Here is a 20,543-nt window from a genome sequence, read left to right as displayed (position 1 = left end):
TTCATATAACTTGGCAGTATTTCTTATTGCAAATAATCTTCTCATGAAGACTAACACATATTAGCCCATATTGTATCGTAATCTAGTACACTTCGATATTGAGAAAACATAATAATAAGCGATAATAAATATAAGAAAAACATTGTTTCCAATAATGTAGAACTTTAATAAAATGCAAATGCAGTCATATTCGTACCAATATCAGAGTGTACTAGATTCATAAATTCTATTACTAGTATAAACGCATTTTTCTACTTTTACATGAAAGTATAAAATAAAAGTACATATATAACAAGAAGAAATTGGAATAAATTCGTAACAAAATCAAGTGACTAGAAATCTTTGACATACTTAAAATAATGTGTAGCACAAATGGTAGCACACGAGAAAATAAACACAATATAATTTACATGTTTTATACATTACTTCCTCACAATAGTGCGTTAAAGCTAATTAAATTTAATATTCAAATAAATTCGCTTGTAGGCTCGTGAACTAGGCTAGAAAATAAAAACTATTTGTATACAATCTCACTTTAATTCCCAACTGGATACACTTGCTTTAATGTTACTTTTTTGTATTCACAGCACAACCTTGAAATTAATATTAATCAATGTATACTAAGAAATTATTCGATATAATATTATATAACTTTAAGATTCTATCAATTACACACATACTGAAGTAGAAACGAATAGAAAATAAACACAGGATTTTTTAACTACTTACACTGAAAATTATTATTAGATATTATAAATAACTTGAAAATTTAAAATGTACTTACACGAAAAACATCTAAATAAGTTCACCGCAAAGTTTTAATACATGCACAAATATAAAACCATTGAGATTACATCCACATCATTTAAAAATACATTTATACACGACATAAGAGAAACTAGGTGCGGAACATTAAATTAAATAAGTGTCGTAATTATAAAAATATATAAATTTAAATTATGTTGTATTTGATTTAAAAATAAAATAATTTGAAGAATATCACAAGAAATAAGTTATAAATCATCTAATACAACCAACGTATTGTAACTCTATTGTCTACTCTACACTCTACTCTAATCTATGGACCAAGGTTCTTATTTCTTCACTCTATCGCTCCACGTGTCATTCTTCATTAAATCAGTTTGTATGTTTGTATCTATAGCCCTCTTAGCTATAAAACATTAAAAAGAGATTTGATATAAAATTGAACCCGGACCATGTCACGTGTAACAACTAATTTCAACGATAACCTATACGTCATGGGGTTTTAATTTAGGCGAAGCAAAATATCGATCTATTTATTTATCTATCTATACCGTATGAACAACTTTCCCTTATTAATAGACATTTAAGCCCATTTCACCTCATTATTTATTACGTCACATATTCTGAGTGTTCCTCCTACTTATACATATAAGTTAGTACTGTAGTACTTCTTTCCATAATCGAGTCATTTTTTACCGCCTTTTTACGACATACACACAATATCATATATTTTAATCGTGATTTTTTTAATTCCTTATGTATATAGGACTAGAACGTACGTTTATATCACTTGAGAATAGATCTTAATCTAACAATCATCCGAGATTTGTATTTACACATCCTCGCTGTTAATTTGACATCATTTATTGTCACTTGTATTCAATTCCTCGCGCAATTATTGATAGCGATGTCTTAGCACGTTTTACATTGTTTTTAATAGATATAAACGTGTAAAAGTATGAAGCAAATATTTGCTAAAATATTCGTAAAAATATGATAAAATAAATAAGTTACTTGTTAACATATTATATCATAACAAAACACATTAAACAAACGATTTTAAATAAAACTTCGTACATTTTTGGTAGGAATCTCAAAATATACTAATTTTCATATGAAAGGTTTGCCGCCGCATAAAAAAAAACAATATAAATTATCTACATTATTAAGTTTAACGATTTACAGATCTTAATTAAATGAAAAGTTAATAAATGGTTATTTCAATAAATTATGACTAGATTGATACGCTTTGGTAACAATTTTGAAATTTCAAGCTGAGTCTAGTATTTTTCAAGTAAATTTTCTTTCATTCATGACAAATCATAAATTGAACTATAAATAAGGAACGATAGTTCTATATTTAGATAATGACTTATTGGAAATGCATTAAATAAATGCACATGTTTTACATTTATAAATTATATCACAACGTCATCAATACATTTTTGGAGTTCCACAGGGTTCTATACTAGGTCTTTAGCTATTTCTGTTTTATACAAATCATAAGGCAGCTATTTAACGACGCTATAATAGTAAACCAAACAGTACCTATTTAAATAATTATAATTCTCCACAGTAGCACGATTACCAATTGCCATATAATTTTAGAGTTCCTAGATAACGTTTTAAGTAATATTTTTTAATGACGATTACGTAATGGTTGCAGAATCAGCTGTTTAAGAACCTTTGAGAGACAAAATCGTTAAGCAACATGTTATTGTGGACATAACGTTTCAGGTCATAATTTTGTCCAATTTACTGTCAGACATATAAATATAGGTGTAATAAGTATTTCAGATCATGCCAAAGCCCTCCCCTCCCTCGTTGATGGCCCACAGCAGCGCTCGAACTAGCTGCTCGTACGAGTCGTAGTCCGGGAGACACAGCTGGTTGAAGCATGTGTGCGCTGTGGGTAATGCGCCGAATGTTGGCGCGGCTGTTATTTGGAACCGAGGGTTTAGGTCCTGTGGAACGAATTTTTAATTAAAGAAGGTTATTTGGAACCGCGGGTTTAGGTCCTGTGAGAGGGATTTTTATTATAACATTATATTTACGTTCGACCGCATCTACGGTTACCAATAGGTTAATTTGGATCAATGGCCTGCTCTGTTTTGAGTAAAAAAATAAATATAAAAGAGCCTAGATCGAATTTGAAGGAACCTTTTCTTTAAATTCGCTAGAACTGAATACAAGACTGGGATAAACTGTATTTGAAATGTATGACGTCTATAAATACTATTTATTATGCTTTAGGGCCGATTTTTAAATGCTTGGATAAAACTTATTCGTCGAATAATGTATAAAACTACCATTTTAAAAATGTATTCTAATTGCCCATATTTGACAGTTTACGTGACATTTTAATATTATTGTGTAATACTTTATTGGACGGATTAGTTTTATCCAAGCATTGAAAAATCGGCCCTTAGATGATTTTATAATAAGGCATGTACATTACTTTTGCTTTGTATATATTTATGTTATACTTGTTTTATTCGCATTTATAATATTATAAGTAGGATTTTTAACGCAATATAGAATTATCTACTATATAAAAATAAGTCGGGTTTTCCTTCTTGACGCTATAACTCCAGAACGCACGAACCGATTTCCACGGTTTTGCATTCGTTGGAGAGGTCTCGGGCTCCGTGAGGTTTATAGCAAAGAAAAGGTGTCGGTGGTGGCGAAACGGAGTTTGCCCGGTTTTGTTAGTTCATTAATAACTCAGGCCCCGGATCACAGACACAATACAAAATCTATTGTGTCGTGGCCCGATCAGGCCGCTCGGGGCTCAATGGGTTAAAAGAAAATTCACGTACCTGGAAGCCGTTGGGCGGCAGCTGCGAGCAGCCCGTAGTGAACTGCAGCAGACGGGCCCGCTCCTCGTTGGTGAAGTTGTTGAGCGCCGCCCACAGCCACGTACCTGGAAGCCGTTGGGCGGCAGCTGCGAGCAGCCCGTAGTGAACTGCAGCAGACGGGCCCGCTCCTCGTTGGTGAAGTTGTTGAGCGCCGCCCACAGCCACGTACCTGGAAGCCGTTGGGCGGCAGCTGCGAGCAGCCCGTAGTGAACTGCAGCAGACGGGCCCGCTCCTCGTTGGTGAAGTTGTTGAGCGCCGCCCACAGCCACGTACCTGGAAGCCGTTGGGCGGCAGCTGCGAGCAGCCCGTAGTGAACTGCAGCAGACGGGCCCGCTCCTCGTTGGTGAAGTTGTTGAGCGCCGCCCACAGCCACGTACCTGGAAGCCGTTGGGCGGCAGCTGCGAGCAGCCCGTAGTGAACTGCAGCAGACGGGCCCGCTCCTCGTTGGTGAAGTTGTTGAGCGCCGCCCACAGCCACGTACCTGGAAGCCGTTGGGCGGCAGCTGCGAGCAGCCCGTAGTGAACTGCAGCAGACGGGCCCGCTCCTCGTTGGTGAAGTTGTTGAGCGCCGCCCACAGCCACGTACCTGGAAGCCGTTGGGCGGCAGCTGCGAGCAGCCCGTAGTGAACTGCAGCAGACGGGCCCGCTCCTCGTTGGTGAAGTTGTTGAGCGCCGCCCACAGCCACGTACCTGGAAGCCGTTGGGCGGCAGCTGCGAGCAGCCCGTAGTGAACTGCAGCAGACGGGCCCGCTCCTCGTTGGTGAAGTTGTTGAGCGCCGCCCACAGCCACGTACCTGGAAGCCGTTGGGCGGCAGCTGCGAGCAGCCCGTAGTGAACTGCAGCAGACGGGCCCGCTCCTCGTTGGTGAAGTTGTTGAGCGCCGCCCACAGCCACGTACCTGGAAGCCGTTGGGCGGCAGCTGCGAGCAGCCCGTAGTGAACTGCAGCAGACGGGCCCGCTCCTCGTTGGTGAAGTTGTTGAGCGCCGCCCACAGCCACGTACCTGGAAGCCGTTGGGCGGCAGCTGCGAGCAGCCCGTAGTGAACTGCAGCAGACGGGCCCGCTCCTCGTTGGTGAAGTTGTTGAGCGCCGCCCACAGCCACGTACCTGGAAGCCGTTGGGCGGCAGCTGCGAGCAGCCCGTAGTGAACTGCAGCAGACGGGCCCGCTCCTCGTTGGTGAAGTTGTTGAGCGCCGCCCACAGCCACGTACCTGGAAGCCGTTGGGCGGCAGCTGCGAGCAGCCCGTAGTGAACTGCAGCAGACGGGCCCGCTCCTCGTTGGTGAAGTTGTTGAGCGCCGCCCACAGCCACGTACCTGGAAGCCGTTGGGCGGCAGCTGCGAGCAGCCCGTAGTGAACTGCAGCAGACGGGCCCGCTCCTCGTTGGTGAAGTTGTTGAGCGCCGCCCACAGCCACGCCAGGCGCCGCTCCCAGTCGCGCCCCGCCCCCGCCACCAGCGCGTGCGCGCGCCAGTCCGACACTACCACCTCGCCCGTGCCGCACATCAGCAACTATATACGAAAACAAGTTATAAGTGTCGCTAAATTCCGGAAAAAAACAGTAAAAACAAGCAAGCATTTAAGCAAGTTATACAGTATTTATAAACTGTGTAACTCGCAAAATTTCTTGCAATAAATTCATTCATTCATTCAAATGCTAAAAAACACCAAAACAAACTAAAATTTATAAAAAGTATGCAAAATTACACAAATCCGGCTTGAAGGACCATGATCCTTCGAGCCGGAATTAAGATTCTACATCTCAAAAACTTCTCTTCAAATAGTAAAATTTTATCTCCGATTCGAAGAACCTCTTGTTCGGTCTGACTAGACATTAATTTTTTTTTAAATGTTAAAAAAATAATGGCGAAGAACATGTGTAATATTATGTTGAACGGCCTTAAGAACGAGCACAACCTGCAAAGATTATATGCATTTTTCGCTTAAATAAGACTTACCTCCAATTCATTCTCGTCAAAGATAGCCAATAAATTATCTGGCACAAGTAACGTGAGACCTCGCAGGAAGGCTTCGCTCTCAGCGCGCCAGCGGCCCGCCAGCCGCCACTGAGCTAACGCGTCTAAATACTGCATTTTAGTGCTGTTTGATACCTGTAGATATTGACAATATAGGTCAATAAAATTGAAAATGAAATAAAATTAACTTATAAATTTTCATCTATTCAAGGTTCACAAAGATAAAAAAGAGCATGTGTGCCGAGCACACGTGTCAGAAGTGAAACTTCTTTGGCAAGATTCAAAACTCAAACTCAAACTCAAACTCAAACATTCATTTATTCAATTAGACTACTATTTAGTAGCACTTTCGAATCGTCATTACATAATTATTTTAACATTTACCACCGATTCGGAAAGCAGTGATCTATGGAGAAGAATCGGCAAGAAACTCCATAGTTGCTCTTTTAAAATCATGTAAATATTACAATATATGAAACTTATATCTAACTACATAATATATCATAATATGCCAATGAACTGTCTTGTGGTTTTTACGCGACAACCCTCCATGGGTTTTTATCGTCCATATATTCCTGAATATTGTAGTACGCTCTCTGAACTAATACATTTTTTATATAAGTTTTAAATTTAGAACTACTAAACTCTTTAATATTGTGAGGAATTCTATTGTAAAAGCGTATACCTTGACCCATAAATGAATTTTTAACTTTAGCTAATCGGAAAAATGGCATTTCAATTCTATTCCTGTTCCTTGTGCCATAATCGTGTCTATCTCCTACTCTTGTGTGTAAGTCGGCGTTTTTGTGTACATGCAAAATATTATTAAATATATACTGTGATGGTACAGTAAGGATACCAGTATTCTTAAAATGATCTCTTAGTGAATCCCGAGCACGTAAATTATATATAGAGCGAATGGCTCTTTTCTGTAAGATAAATATAGTTTCTATATCTGCAGCCCTGCCCCACAGTAGAATTCCATAGGACATAATGCTATGAAAGTAGCTGAAATAAACCAGTCTAGCCGTATCTTCATCGGTGAGTTGCCTTATTTTTCGGACTGCATATGCAGCTGAACTGAGCTTACCTGCAGCGGTGTTGACATGGGCTCCCCACTGTAGTTTCTCGTCCAATGTTAACCCTAGAAATACAGTAGACTCAGTAGGATGCAATACCTCCCCGTTCAAGGTAATATCTCTGTTCAACTTTTTTACGTTAGGAAGTAAAAATTCAACACAAGTGGTTTTTTTGGCATTTAATAATAAATTATTGGCATTAAACCATTCAGATATGTGTAAAAGAGCACTGTTCACTTCGTCAACATTTGGGTCATGCCTATCCACATTAAAAATTAATGAGGTATCATCTGCAAACAGAACTATTTCACACCTATCCTGCAAATAATAGGGAAGATCATTGATATATACCAAGAACAAGAAGGGACCTAAAATTGACCCCTGTGGAACACCAATGTTAATTGACGCACCGCTAGAACGTTCTCCATTAACAACCACAGTCTGTATCCTATCATGCAGGTATGACGCTATGAGGTTCTGTGCTTTTCCTTTAATTCCATAGTGATTAAGTTTACGTAACAAAGTACAATGTTCAACGCAGTCAAATGCCTTGGAGAGGTCACAAAATATCCCCAGAGCATTTTTTGAGTTTTCCCATGCTTTATAAATATGTGTTAGAAGTGCAACCCCAGCATCTGTGGTTGAGCGCCCCTTTGTGAAACCAAACTGTTTGGTGTGCAGTAAATCATTAGATGCAAAATGACTACTCAATTGGTTTAATATTAACTTCTCGAATACCTTACTTAATGTTGGTAAAATAGAGATAGGTCTATAATTGTTACAGTCTTCTTGATCGCCCTTCTTAAATAGAGGTATAACTTTACTAAGCTTTAGTAAATTAGGAAATGTACCATAGTCACAACACTTATTAAATATAAAAGCTAAATTTTTCGCAATATTTTCTATGATATTATTAACTAAATTTACGGACATTCCCCAAAGATCACAAGTATTTTTTAGATTAAGCGTCTTAAAGGCAGTAACAATATCACTAGCAGTTACGTGTCGTAATTCAAATAATGTACTGCACCCCGCAACATGGTCCCTCAAAAAGGTTTCTGCAAGTGCTGAAGACGAATTTAAACTATTAGTAATAGTAACAGGGACACTACTGAAGAATTCTTCAAAAGCAAGCGCAACATCAGCACTTTTGTCAATAACCCTGTCATTATTTACAAGTTTTATAGTATTACTTGATTTGCTTTTACCCATTTCACCATTAATAATAGACCAAACTGTTTTAACTTTATTATCCGATTCGCGTATTTTATCTCTGATATACAATCGCTTCGCAGTAAAACAAACAATTTTAAAAGTTTTTGAGTAATTTCTAACATAACTAAGAAAAGATGGGTCTTTATTATATTGCTTCATACCATATAACTCATAAAGAACGATCCTACACCTATGTATGCTAGGTGTCGCCCATTTACTAAATGGTAAATCCTTGGTAATATTTAAAGATTTAACTTTAAATATTTTTTCAAATTCATTATGAACTAAATTGAAAAGATTTTTAAACATTTCACAAGGATTATTATTACAGGATTGATCATTCAGTACGGGAAGGTTTTTATTAATATTATCTCTAAATTTATTAATGCCTTTTTTACTCATAGGCCTAACATTAATTCTTTTAAATTCAGGTAAGCAATCCCATTCAAAAACTACTTTCTGGCCACAGTGATCCGAAGTGAGTGTATTGAGAATATTTTTCTCTAAACAGAAGCAGTCGCAGTATATATTATCAATACAGGTTGCAGAAGTAGGTGTAATTCGTGTGGGTTCATTAAAAAGTTTATACAGATTAAATGACTGAAACAAATTAACAATTCGTGTAGCCGTTTGTGTTTGTAAAAGTATATCAATATTAAAATCACCACATACTATAACTTTTTTTTTACTCCTACTTAAACGCTTTAATATTTCTTCCATGACTGTCTCAAACATATTATAGTCACTGGAAGGGGGTCTATAAACGCAAACAATAATGTAACGCTCCAGTTCAACACAGGACAGTTCAATGGTCCGTTCTACAGAAAGACTAACAATGTCAGTTCGTTCTTTACATTTTACACTATTGTGTACAAAAATAAGAGAACCTCCATGAATAGCATATGTCCTGAAGTATATACTTTTTAATGTATAATTATCAATATTTATTACCAACTGACATTGTTTAAGCCAATGTTCTGTTACACAAAAAACCTTAATTCTATTATGATTTAAAAATAATTCTATTTCTAATAATTTGCTAGCCAAGCCTTGAATGTTTTGATGTACAATAGAAAAAGTCTGCTTAGCTGTTGTCTTATATACTAGTTTAAATCTAGCTTAGGGCTAGATTTTCTGTCAACACAAGGTTGGTGTATATAATTATTATTACTACTACATAAAATTATAGTAGATCCAGGGTCTGATAACAAACATGTACCAGACTGGTTAATATTATATGCTATTAACATAGCAAGTTCTCGCTTATATCTAGATGGCAGATACAATGTATTCTTTGTCAAAGTAAAAGATTTAATACACAAATTAATGTCAAAGTAAAGAAATGCATCACGATGATGATTTGTTACATTATACAATTTTAAATTCATATTATGAATTAATCTATTTTGTTCTTGTGTCAAACCAGGTAGGTACGGCAATGTACACAACATAAATTTACATTTAGTCTGACTACTAATTTCCAACATTTTTTGAAATCCTACATCAATATCCTTATTTTTTATATTTAAACTATCTCCATATAGTATAATTACAATATTATTCTTATTAAAGCTGAAATGATCAAGTGATTTGATTATATAATTAAATGAACTGTTAGGAGTGCAAATATTAGTGACTTTAAGCCCTAAATTGTTGAGCATAGCGCCAAAACCCTGACCAATACTATCTGACAACACAATAATTTCCTGCTCGGAAAGGTGTTTAGTTTTACTAGTTGAAATTTTTGTCACGGGTTTAACACTATGTATGTCTGTGCAGTCAAGCTTATGGGGCGACGTTTGCTCATTGTCACTTTTTGAACACTGACATACATATTTATTGGTCAGCGACTCAAAGCGATCCATATTTTCATTACTCAACTTAATTAAGTCATCTGCCTGTTGTATATGCTCGTTTATTTGCATTTGGGCAGCAGAATACTTCTGGTTGACTTCATTTAACATTTGACTTAAAGAGTCTATCTTCTCCTTTAATTCATTTGTTTCTACATCATACAAGATTTTATAATATTCTAGATCCCTATGATATTTGTCTAACTCTTGAACCAGATTTTTATTGACTTTCTCTAATTGAACTACATTTTTAAAAGAACTCTTTCTAACAATTGATTGGGTACGCTTGATAAACTTACTTAATCTAAGGTATTTTTTCAACTTCTTATGTGAAGAGAAATTGATTTTTTTAAAGTTTACAGAGCCACTTAACTGTCCACATTCAACTAATTCATCATGAAGACTACTTGGTGTGTTGCATTGCCGCTTGGGATTGTCCTCTTGCACTTCCATTAAGCTACATTCCAACTTAGCGATACGGCTAAGAGCCATCTCATGGTCACTAGAGCACTGCTGGAAGCTGTCCACAAAATAGATACCAAAAAAGATACCAAAATCGTCGCTTTACTCCATAACGTGACGGTATTGCCATAACGCGATCTTAAAATTTTACCCTCAACGCGCCTAAAGAAGTTTCACTTCAAAAGGTTAAAAAAAAGTTACAATAACAAGCTTAACCATTGAAAAATAATGCTAATCAGAAGTAAGTGTTTAAGTAAACAGCTCACCCGTATAGACGCTCCGTTAGGCACTAATTCCTTGGTTTCCTTTAACTTCCCCGAGGAATCATACACATCATCAGAGAAGTAAATCTCGGGCGCCGCGTCTGCAGCGTCCAAGTCTGTCTCCAGAATATATTTGATCTTGGACAGATACAACTCTGGATCGTCTTGTTCGAAGTACTAGATGTGAAGAGAAAAAAAACATCACGTTATCGTTTCTATAAAAAAAGTTCGATACAAAAATCAATATGTTTCGAAGCAATTTGGAAACTAACGTATAATTTTTGCTCTATATTGCAAAATATATGTTTGTTTTTGTATTAGTGTGTGTAGTTGTGAATGTGAGTGTGTGTTTGTGCAATGTTTTAAATTAAAAAAAAAATATTTTAATTCATACATTAATTCAAATAAGGATTGATTGTTTTAATGCGAATGTGTTTGTGAGTGTGTGTGAGTTTGTGTGTGTATGATTGTGTAAGCCACTATGTGTTCGTGTTGTGTGTGTTGTGTCGTGCGTGCGTGTCTATGTTTGGTTGTGTGAGTGTGTGTGTGTGTATATAACTTTGTGTGAGCAGATATGTGTGTGTGTGTCTACGCTTTGTATTGAGGGGGTGTGTGTGTGTGTTTGTGTAAGTGAATGTGTGTGTGTGTGTGTGTGTGTGTGTGTGTGTGTGTCACCTTGTAGTGCACGCGCAGGCCGATGATGTGCGCGAGGAAGGACCGCGCGAGGCGCGCGCGCACGAGCTGGCGGTACGAGCCGCCCAGCGCACTCTCGTACAGGCACTTGCCCACCACCTTGCCCGCGAACTCAAAGTGCTTCAGCTGATATATACATAAATAATAGGTTTGAACAGCTGAACACACACAAATAAATTAGGTGTTGTCCCTAATTGCACAAGTTTCGGAACAAAAATTTATACAAGAATGACGGACGGATTAAAAAACTACAACTTGGTCCTTCGATACTATAAAATCTACAGAAAAACGCATGTTCCTTCTAGCTGGAAATTAACACAAAAATGAATTGGTCTTTCGAGCCGGAAAATTATACAAAAACACATCTGTGCTTCGAGACAAAAACTTAACGAAATTGGACCTTCACGCCAAAAACATTTACACATCTAGTACATAATATATATATTAACATAAATAAACTTTATAACAACAATTTCAAGCGTTTTTTTTTCCTTTTTTTGTGTATTTACTTATTAACTGACCTTAAGGTGAGGCGGCCGATCGGGGTTAGGGTGCACTAGACCGGCGGGCGAGTCCGTGTACGAGACAAACAGGCCTCCGCGCGCGTCGAACAGAGCACTGCATACTAATGAGAACCACTCGCGTCGGACTCCGCCCCAGTCCACACCTGCATGTGTTTATTTGGTTATTAATAAGCATTAACAAAAAATCGAAATACATAATAAATTTTTAAAAGGTTTTATTTTTATAGTTCGACACACAAAAACATTTAGTATGTACTATAGTTTTTTTTTGTTATTGAGCTAATTATTGACGTGCAATATACAACTTAATCATAATCAGTCAGGTTTAAAATTGTTAGATATAAAACTCTACTTTTACATCATCAAGGCAGAGTTTCGTAATAAAGATACTACTGCTACAATACTACTACGAGTTCCCCCAGTGTTTGCTACGAAATAGTTTTTAGTGAATGTTATAACGCCGTCTTACTATTTTTGACGATCTTTTAATAGAGGACTGTGATTCTATTGGCCGGGACAAATGTCAAATCGCAAAGGAATAGAATCCGCTATCGATACTAATTGACATAAGCGTGTGATGTTTTGCTACGAATTTTGGCGAAAATCGTAAAAAACTACTTATTTTTAATTGGCCTCGAATTTTTTTTTCTTTCGGTGTAGAAGAATGACGGGAAATTTTATTATTTTATTTTGTAAAAATTTCACCTGGATGGGAATTTTGGTCGTGGTCTTCGTCGTCGTTGGTACGGTGACCAAATCCTTTGCAAAACATCCTACGCTAATGTCAATAATTAGCGATAGCAGTTTCTAGTCCTTAGCGTTATTATATTCGTCTGTCATTTGTCTTGGCCTGCTGGTCGTAGAAAGTACCTACGTCCAAATTCAAATTATTTATTTCTTTTACTTTAAACGTTTAGTGTGTAGGTGCTGTGCTGACGCAGGATTTTGATAAACTATTGAACCTATTATAATGAAATTTAGCACCCATATAGAGGGTAACTTGGATTAGCACATAGGGTAGGTTTTATCCCGGAAATCCCACGGGAACGGGAACTATGCGGGATTTCCTTTGAAAACGCGGGCGAAGATGCAGGCGAAAAGCTAGTATATAATAATTGGGTGCACTGAAAGTGTATCCAAACTAGCTGCTCACCCTGCTCCCCCTGGAACGCCACGTCGAAGTTCTTGCACCAGTCGGCGAGCGTGAAGTGCTTGGTGGCCTTGAGGCTGGAGCGCAGCAGGTCGGCGCGGCGCACGCGCAGCGCCAGCTTGTCGTGCGCCTGCCGCAAGTGCCGGGCCCGCAGCGAGCTGTAGAAGAACTCCTGCTTGTTCTGCCGACATAGGTACACATTGTTACGAGCTGTAGAAGAACTCCTGCTTGTTCTGGGGACATAGACATTGTTACGAGTTAAAGAAGAACTCCTGCTTGTTCTGGGGACATAGACATTGTTACCAGTTATAGAAGAACTCCTGCTTGTTCCGGGGACATAGACATTGTTACGAGTTATAGAAGAACTCCTGCTTGTTCTGGGGACATAGACATTGTTACGAGTTATAGAAGAACTCCTGCTTGTTCTGGGGACATAGATATTGTTACACATTGTATTGTAGTGTAACTCCTGCTTGTTCTGCAAAAATTGATAGGTATAAGTTGCTTCGCTAATACTTCTGTTATTAATCGTGTAATTGACGATAAACAATTAAATTTGCGCAACAATTAAACTCAAAGTGTCCGAAACAAAAGTCTGCTTCGTATGTAGTAGGCAGTTTTCTTATTAGTCATAAAATAGACTAAAAATAACTGACTCTATCAATGTAGTAATAGAACAGTTAATGTTAATGAATGTTTTGTAAAAAACCTGTAGGACAAATTTTCATAACCTTTTAATAAGCGATTGTATGTCATAATAATTTAATAAGCAATTGTTTGTATTATGTCAATAGACACAAATATTTTAATGCATTGTCAGGAGGTTTAATCGAATGTGTATGTGTGTATGTTTTATCGATGTGTGTCTCGCAGAGCAGCCCGCCCCCTGCAGCCCCCCCCCCCCCCCAGCAGATCACCTTGAAGCTGTCCTCCCCGCCGCAGTTGGCGATGAGCAGCTGCGTGAAGGTGGCGGCGAGCAGGTCGCGGCGCGAGCAGTGAAGCCGCAGAGCAGCCTGGGCACCGTCCTCCAGCACCAGCTCTGCAGCGCGCTGGCCCTCCACGATCAGCTGGAACAAACATACACAATTAACATCGATAGAGAAAAATAAATCAAGGATATGCAAACAGAGGAAGTTAACATGGATACTATTAAAAGTAAAAGAAATCAAAGACAATCAAGAAAAATATGACTAGCTGAGAAAAACACTAGAAAGACGTAAGAGAAGAAAGTAAAAAATTATTAGCACTACGTTGTTATCATCACGTATTATCACAAAAAAAAGTTAAACTTTTAACCATTTGCAAAGTTTTACTGACTCGATAATGACGTAATTTACACAGATTTCAGTAAAGCTTTTGACACAGTAAATCACCACCTGCTAATAAAATACTTAGGGACACTTTTTGCTTTTCAGAACAGGTTCTCTAGTTGCAGTCTTACTTATGCCTTAGACTACAAACATTTAAGCCTAATTGATATCGGTCTAAAGATCAGTAATTATTTGGTGTTCCCCAAGGCTCCTATTTAGAACCATTATTGTTTAAATTATTTATTAACGACATTACGGGTGTTATTTTAAAATTTAAATTGTGAATATGAATATGCGGAATACAAAAAAAACTGCACGGTGGTATAAATCGAATCTGTATGGTATAAGAACAACTTAAGGCAACTAAATGTAACTTTATAAAGCTTTCTTGGAAACATATTCAAAACAGCTTATTAAATTGATGATATTGCTATTAATCAGAAGTATAATCTTAAATATTTGGGTTCTACAATTACGACGAATGCATATTTGGTACTTTGTTCGCAAAACTTTTAAAATTAATTATTTTTCGTAATACCGTAAAGGTCTTACAACATTTCCATCCTCACCTTAGTAGACGGACACACGCGAAACGACGTGATCCTCTTGGGGATGATCTTGAGCACGTAATCCTTGATGATGAGCTGCTTGGGGCTGAGGCAGCATAGCACGCGGCGCTGCTTGCCCGGCGACAGCAGCTTCGCTTCGTACGAGACCGTGGCCCGCTTGGAGGATAGTTGCCGTTGGACTGTCGCTGCGTCGCTTGCTGATGTGAAAATTCTTAATGTCAGTATCAATGTTGTGAATCTTATTGCTATACTTACTATAGTTTCACACAAAGTACATCGGTGTAAGTGTCACGAAAATTTTAGTTTTCACTTTTGAAGTTTATCACACTTTAATAATGACAATAATTAAGAACTTACAAGGAATAAAAAGTTACAAGATACATATTATATGAAAGAAAGTAAATTTATAAAATATGACATTTATTGTAGATTTAACACATACATATAAGCATGCCGAAGTATTTCTCTTAGATATTTTATTTTTATCAATTCAAAAAGATACTTACGAGTGAGCACAATACAGTCGAATTGTCCATTATGTAACAACACGCCTTCATAATATATAGCAGCTCGGAACACGCCAGCGCGAGGGAAGCACAGCGTCACGCTGACACGCTGGTTCACGCTGTCGTATTCAAACTGTGCAGCTGCTGATAGGGACTCTTCTCCTGAATCTCCACCAATGGGCTTTATTTCTATTGAAAACCCCTGAAATATCGTTATAGAATGATAATTAATTAATTATCTATATTACAAATAGCACCGGACCTAGTACATAACCTTGTGGAACACCAAGAAGACAACCGAAATCAAACAAATTAAAAACAAATCAATATTATTTCTAGGTGAAAAGTTTTTGTCAGAAAACCTTGTCTAGTGTTATATGATTATATATGTGGTACGTAGTAGTACCATGAATGTGGTTTGTGGGGGGTGTTTCTGTGATTTCATTTTTCTGGTGTTTTGTCGTAGAGTTTGTGTCGTTGAATGTTTAATATTTGTCGGTTAGCATATATGTAATGTGAACAAGAGGTCTGTAAAGCTGCATTTATCCAATTATCCATCCCTTTTTCCGATTTCTTCACGCTATGTAAAGCTAAACTGTTGCTGATTTTTAGCGATCGGGTTGAGTAACAAAATCGTCATTATAGCAACTAATTAGCAACAAATTTTGGCGTTGTTTTTAAGCTATTGCATAGCTTCTATCGCGGGCCTTGAGCGCGGGGACCGAACCGAGAAATTCCGTAACGAAAAAACCTCACGCTCCCCACTCCGACGGGCGGAGGTGTGGCTTGAAGGCATAGCATGTAGCTTTACCAGCTTTACCGCGGCAGTCCCCGAATGCTACACTTTTTTTTTTTTAATTTTGTTAATGTTTCATCACTTTACAGAGCTAACACGAGTCGGTGTGTGTCACTCACCTCCGCGTCGTTGTTGGCGAGCGTGGCGGGGTTGTCGTAGTGGTCGCGCGGGTGCACGTGCAGTGCGCGCGGGCGGCCCGCCGCGCACACGAGCGCGGCGGGCGCGCGGTTCACGCGCGAGCGGCCCGCCGCCACGCCGCCCGCCACGAACCACTTGCGGAACGGCCCGCCGGCGGCTGACACGCCGCCTAAACCACAAGTGTGTTTGTATCCTCGGATATATTAACGACGATTTTAAGCAAAATTGCAAACAGAATGTGTAAGCCCGCTAACAGTATTAGTTTGCATTGTTTGAGGAGTGCGGCAAAAAACCACTGAGAATAAGAAAGTACCCACACATATCATAGTAAAGGTCCCAATATGCTTCCTTGTGGCACACCACATGTATACTTCATAAGATGATTAAAAATAGTTATTGTTTGTTTAAGATTTCTACACACTATTTTACAATAAGGTAAGTAACTCTTGATTAAATCAAGGGCAATGCCACTAATTTCACACTTTTCGCACTTATCCAATAGTTCATGGTTAACAAAATCAAATGCCTTTGTCAAACCAAAAAATACTGATATTACGAGCATCTTCTTATCAAGCAATCATTTACATTTTTTAGCATTGAGAAGAATGACAATACTATAGGTAGATTTACTGAAAATGTTTATATATTTTTCAATTACTGTTCTTTTTTAGTACACTTTAGTATTCATCTTGCTACCAATCCTATAATTAATTTTACTTATAAAATGTTTTAACTATGAAAATATTATTTGCAAACTTACCAATCAAAATAGATATAACGTAAACACCAGCGGTTCGAACTGTGAACTTAACTCTCGCGGTATGCGCTAATGCTGGCTGTCCTGAACCCAGCTCCACTACTGCTGTAACCTACAAATTTTAATTTTCTGCTAATTTAAAACTTCACAGTATTCAAAATGTAACTTCAATACTACAGGAAAATCAACGGTATATAATACTAATAGCATAGGACCAAATGCATATCCTTGTGGGACACCAAGACGTATTTTCATACCTTTCTAGTTCCGTGTGAGATGTGGACGGCTAAATCATCGGTATCACAGATCGGGTATGGGTGCCCGTTGCGCTGGTAGCAGTGCACTGTGAAGCACATTGTTTCGCCGACGGATTGCGGCTCTTCCCAACCCCATTCCACCTGGAAAAAGTGTGTTTATTGAACAAATTAAGCAAAAATTATACAGAAAACCACACCATTAACCAATGTATTTTTCATCTCGTAGTAAAAAAGCTTTCACAGTAATTCGTGTTTGCAGTTTGTTAATCTGTAAGATTAGTAGAAGCAGTTTTAACTATAATTGTTACTTGTAAATTTTCTTGCCATAAAAACTTTCATTCATTCTTTCAATCAATCTATACGATTATTACAGTAGTTCAGTTACATCAATTTTGAAGTATCCATTAGACTTTGTTAATTGCATTATTATTCAAGTATTAATATTATTATTCAATTTCATTCTAATTGCGTAAAACTGATAATTATTGACTGAATTTCAAGACTACGTGTTAAAACCACAAGCACCCTTTGTAACAGAATACCTTACAACTGGGTGGGTGCAGATATTTCCCCGTCACGTACTGAAGCAGCGAGTGCTTCGCCTCCGGGGCCAGCGACGGCTGCGTCATCGCGGCCAGCGTCACCAGCCCACATACTGATACCGATACTATTAACATCCCTCCTGAAATTTTTATTACTATCGTAAAATATTTGATATTTAGGTTTGGCATCATCTTCTTTTCTTAATTTTTCGACTGATGTATCTTAAACAGAAATAGATCATGAATCTTTAAGCCAGATAGTACGTAAGCTCCCATGATTTAATGAAATTTTAATAGCATAACAATTGGATTTTTGCCCATAGCCAAAATCTATTAAAGTGTTTTATAATTTTTGAATGCAATAAGCCGCAAAGCTATAGGCGTATGTGAATAAGTACAATCTATGATATTATCTATCAGCTCACCCCACGTCCAAGCGTCTTGGTGCTTACTGTTTTTGACCACAGTGTTCCACAGTTCGTTCTTTAAGGCTTGCAACTCATCCTTGCCAGTTGGCAGACTCTGCCGCGCGAGAGACCACGCGTTAAAGTCCTTTGAGTCTATGACATGGCGTGCTATGGAGTCTTCCAGCCAGTACACATCCTCTAAGGAGGATACATCCAGGCTAAGTAGCCTGAAACGAAAAATTATGGAGGCAATTATAGTATGCTTTCAAATAATTCTAAATTATATACAACTAACCGTTCGGTCTGGATTGATAATTTAAAAAAATGAAATAAAAATATGCCGTCGTAAAATGAATAAATAAAAAATTAGTCAAAATATTTAAGATACGCTTTGTATCTTTTCAATTTTCAAATATATTTTTATGAACTTTAAAACCATCTTAAAACAATCAATTAACAGATTTCGACGAACTGAATACAGTCTAACCATAATTTTCCATCCCCATAGTCTTTAAAGAACAAAACAACCGAACTCAATACATCGAAAATCATTTATCGAGCAAAATTTATATCCTGCAAGAAATATAACCGTCATAACTTATCCCATTAATAATACGCTAAAGTTCCAAATACACCCTATTATTGGGCTTACCCATTATTTCTATTCATAGATCAGTCGACACACAAGATTAACCCTAACCAAAAGCCCATTAGCTAAATGGGCAGTGACATCATGCGCGTGAATTTCAGGTGAATCGGGTTAACGTAGGTCGAATTTGGGGCCGTATCCTTTTAGATCGCTAGTTGAATAATTTAGAGCGGAAAGTGCATCGTATTGTTAGCTTTCTATTGTTGGTCAGTGATAGAGAACTTTAATATATTTTTGTGACGGTTTCTGTTCAATTCAGAGGCATAAATCTTATTTTATTTCATGAGTATTCCATTCTTTTGAATTGGATTTTTCTATTTAATTATTCTGTTTTTTCTAAATTATTAAAATCTGTTAATGTATCCTAAATAAACGGTTTATTTATCCTAGTTAAATTTTCATTTTGAAATATCATTGATAATATCAGAATTTTAATGAATAATAATTTTAACAACTTCATCGGTTTTGCCATTGAAAATAGCAGCTGTGTAAATACTAAATAACCAAATATTCCAATAGTATATTTTGCACCAGCACACAATAGCTATATAAATTCCACAAACATTCCATTAGCGAAATTTTAATTAAAATTCCAGAAATTTTTTATATTTTCTAAAATCACTTCGCAATTAAAATGAATAAGTGTTATTTAAGGTGAGTCTGCAATTTCTATTTTTCGTTTTTATTTCCAGACTTTTTGTATGAAATGAAATGAAACTCGACGCGTCGGGTTCAGCGCTTTATGAAGATCGTACAATGCTTTGGATATTTTTAACGGACCAACTTTATCTAAGCTAAAACGTAAGCAAAAAACGACTGAAAAACCAAAAATAAAAATGTGAAATATAAACTGCACCCAAAACTGAACATAACACCTTGAAAGTCTTAGCATCGTTATTGTCCGAGATCCTATAATATTCCGTCAATTCGAACGAACTCTAGAGTTACATAAGGCATCATGTTAGCTCATAGCTGGCGCGTCTTTCCGTGTTTCCTTAAAACATATCCTACAAGGCTACAATATTATACAGAAAATTAACAACGGTTAATGTACTAGGTATTGTATCTCAAAGCATTTTTCATTTTACCATCCAGTTTCAAGCGCAATCATCATTATCATTATAATATAAAAGTGAAATTGAACACAAAATCCAACAAGAATAATGGATGTACATTAGAATTCGCGCCGGGGCTGCCCCTTGGGGCGAATATGAAGATAAATTGTAACGAAATTGACTGTAACATAATGTCTGCAGAGTCATGCCTAAAGAATTTTGTATCCATCGCTTTTCATAATATGCTTACACATTTTATACGAAAATTTTAATGGCTTTCTAAAATGGAAGATTAAATACAGTACACACGTACAAATATCCTAAGTTGAGAGACACGAAAATCGTTATTTTATATAATAAGAAACTCATGAACTCTGAATCCTGCACCAACATTTTTCTACGATAAATTAAATTTGAAATTGAATCACGCGATTTTATTGTTGCAAAAATAAAACTAACAATAGGTCATTAAGACCTTAGGATTATGAAAAAAATTTATAGGATTATAATTCAAGTTTTATGTTGGATAAAAAGCCCTTTACTTCACTAATCACTTCTCAATTAATCATCTATAGAACAGAACAAAAACAAAATACAACCAGGAGCAGTTCTACCTCATACCAATGAGATGACACCATTCATTGGGCAGGATATAGCCTATATTGCCTACACGTCTCTTGATTAAAAGTTGATTGCTAAATGTTTTACGGGTAAAATTTTACC

At 37.3% G+C, this 20,543-nt stretch overlaps 1 protein-coding gene across 4 annotated transcripts in view; it reads right to left on the bottom strand.

The window, feature by feature from the left end:
- Positions 1-914: 914 nt before the first annotated feature.
- Positions 915-20,543, bottom strand: part of LOC123693789 (apoptosis-resistant E3 ubiquitin protein ligase 1) — a 37,883-nt gene continuing 18,254 nt past the window's right edge. For 2 of the 4 annotated variants that reach the window (XM_045639003.1, XM_045639004.1), the window contains exons 3-17: positions 18,135-18,343; positions 17,710-17,849; positions 17,168-17,308; positions 16,914-17,022; positions 16,135-16,322; positions 15,220-15,421; positions 14,714-14,910; positions 13,752-13,901; positions 12,838-13,015; positions 11,682-11,827; positions 11,143-11,286; positions 10,471-10,644; positions 5,578-5,730; positions 3,585-5,131; positions 2,614-2,729 (exon numbers count right to left, since the gene is read on the bottom strand). In XM_045639003.1, the coding sequence (XP_045494959.1) occupies positions 2,723-2,729; positions 3,585-5,131; positions 5,578-5,730; positions 10,471-10,644; positions 11,143-11,286; positions 11,682-11,827; positions 12,838-13,015; positions 13,752-13,901; positions 14,714-14,910; positions 15,220-15,421; positions 16,135-16,322; positions 16,914-17,022; positions 17,168-17,308; positions 17,710-17,849; positions 18,135-18,343 (3,685 nt within the window). In that variant the 3' untranslated portion in view covers positions 2,614-2,722. Of the gene's footprint in view, positions 2,730-3,584; positions 5,132-5,577; positions 5,731-10,470; positions 10,645-11,142; positions 11,287-11,681; positions 11,828-12,837; positions 13,016-13,751; positions 13,902-14,713; positions 14,911-15,219; positions 15,422-16,134; positions 16,323-16,913; positions 17,023-17,167; positions 17,309-17,709; positions 17,850-18,134; positions 18,344-20,543 lie in introns of those variants that run through there. The other 2 variants (XM_045639006.1, XM_045639005.1) reach the window with 2 other exon arrangements.

Source organism: Colias croceus, chromosome 8, assembly GCF_905220415.1.
Source record: "Colias croceus chromosome 8, ilColCroc2.1".
NCBI classification, from domain to species: domain Eukaryota; kingdom Metazoa; phylum Arthropoda; class Insecta; order Lepidoptera; family Pieridae; genus Colias; species Colias croceus.
This window is presented reverse-complemented; position numbering and strand designations above follow the sequence as displayed.